Source organism: Eimeria mitis, genomic scaffold, assembly GCF_000499745.2.
Source record: "Eimeria mitis Houghton genomic scaffold, Emh_scaff3489, whole genome shotgun sequence".
Taxonomy (NCBI): domain Eukaryota; phylum Apicomplexa; class Conoidasida; order Eucoccidiorida; family Eimeriidae; genus Eimeria; species Eimeria mitis.
Genome location: NW_013571830.1, coordinates 4,131 through 4,426, shown reverse-complemented (window position 1 = coordinate 4,426; position 296 = coordinate 4,131). Strand labels below are relative to the sequence as shown.

The 296-nt window shown below is 57.8% G+C and overlaps 1 protein-coding gene across 1 annotated transcript in view; it reads left to right on the top strand.

The window, feature by feature from the left end:
- Nucleotides 1-25: 25 nt before the first annotated feature.
- The window catches only part of EMH_0066610 (uncharacterized protein), a gene marked incomplete at both ends in the record, with an annotated part of 1,543 nt that continues 1,272 nt past the window's right edge, over nt 26-296 (top strand). The window contains one exon of the mRNA XM_013498521.1: nt 26-296. Within this exon, the coding sequence (XP_013353975.1) occupies nt 26-296 (271 nt within the window).

Genomic DNA, 296 nt, shown 5'->3' with positions numbered 1-296 from the left:
CTGCTGCTGCCGCTTGTCTGCGGTGATGAGAGTAACAGCAACAACAGCAGCAACCACAGCAGCAGTACCCACGAAATACCAACAGTTGAACCTGCACACAGCAGCAGCAGCAGCAGCAGCAGCAGCAACATCAGCAGCAGGAGCAGCAGCAGCATCAGCAGCAGCAGCAGCAGCAGCACCATCACCACCATCAGCAGCACCATCAGCAGCACCATCACCAGCAGCAGCAGCACCATCACCAGCAGCACCATCACCACCATCACCATCACCAGCAGCAGCACCATCACCAGCAGCAT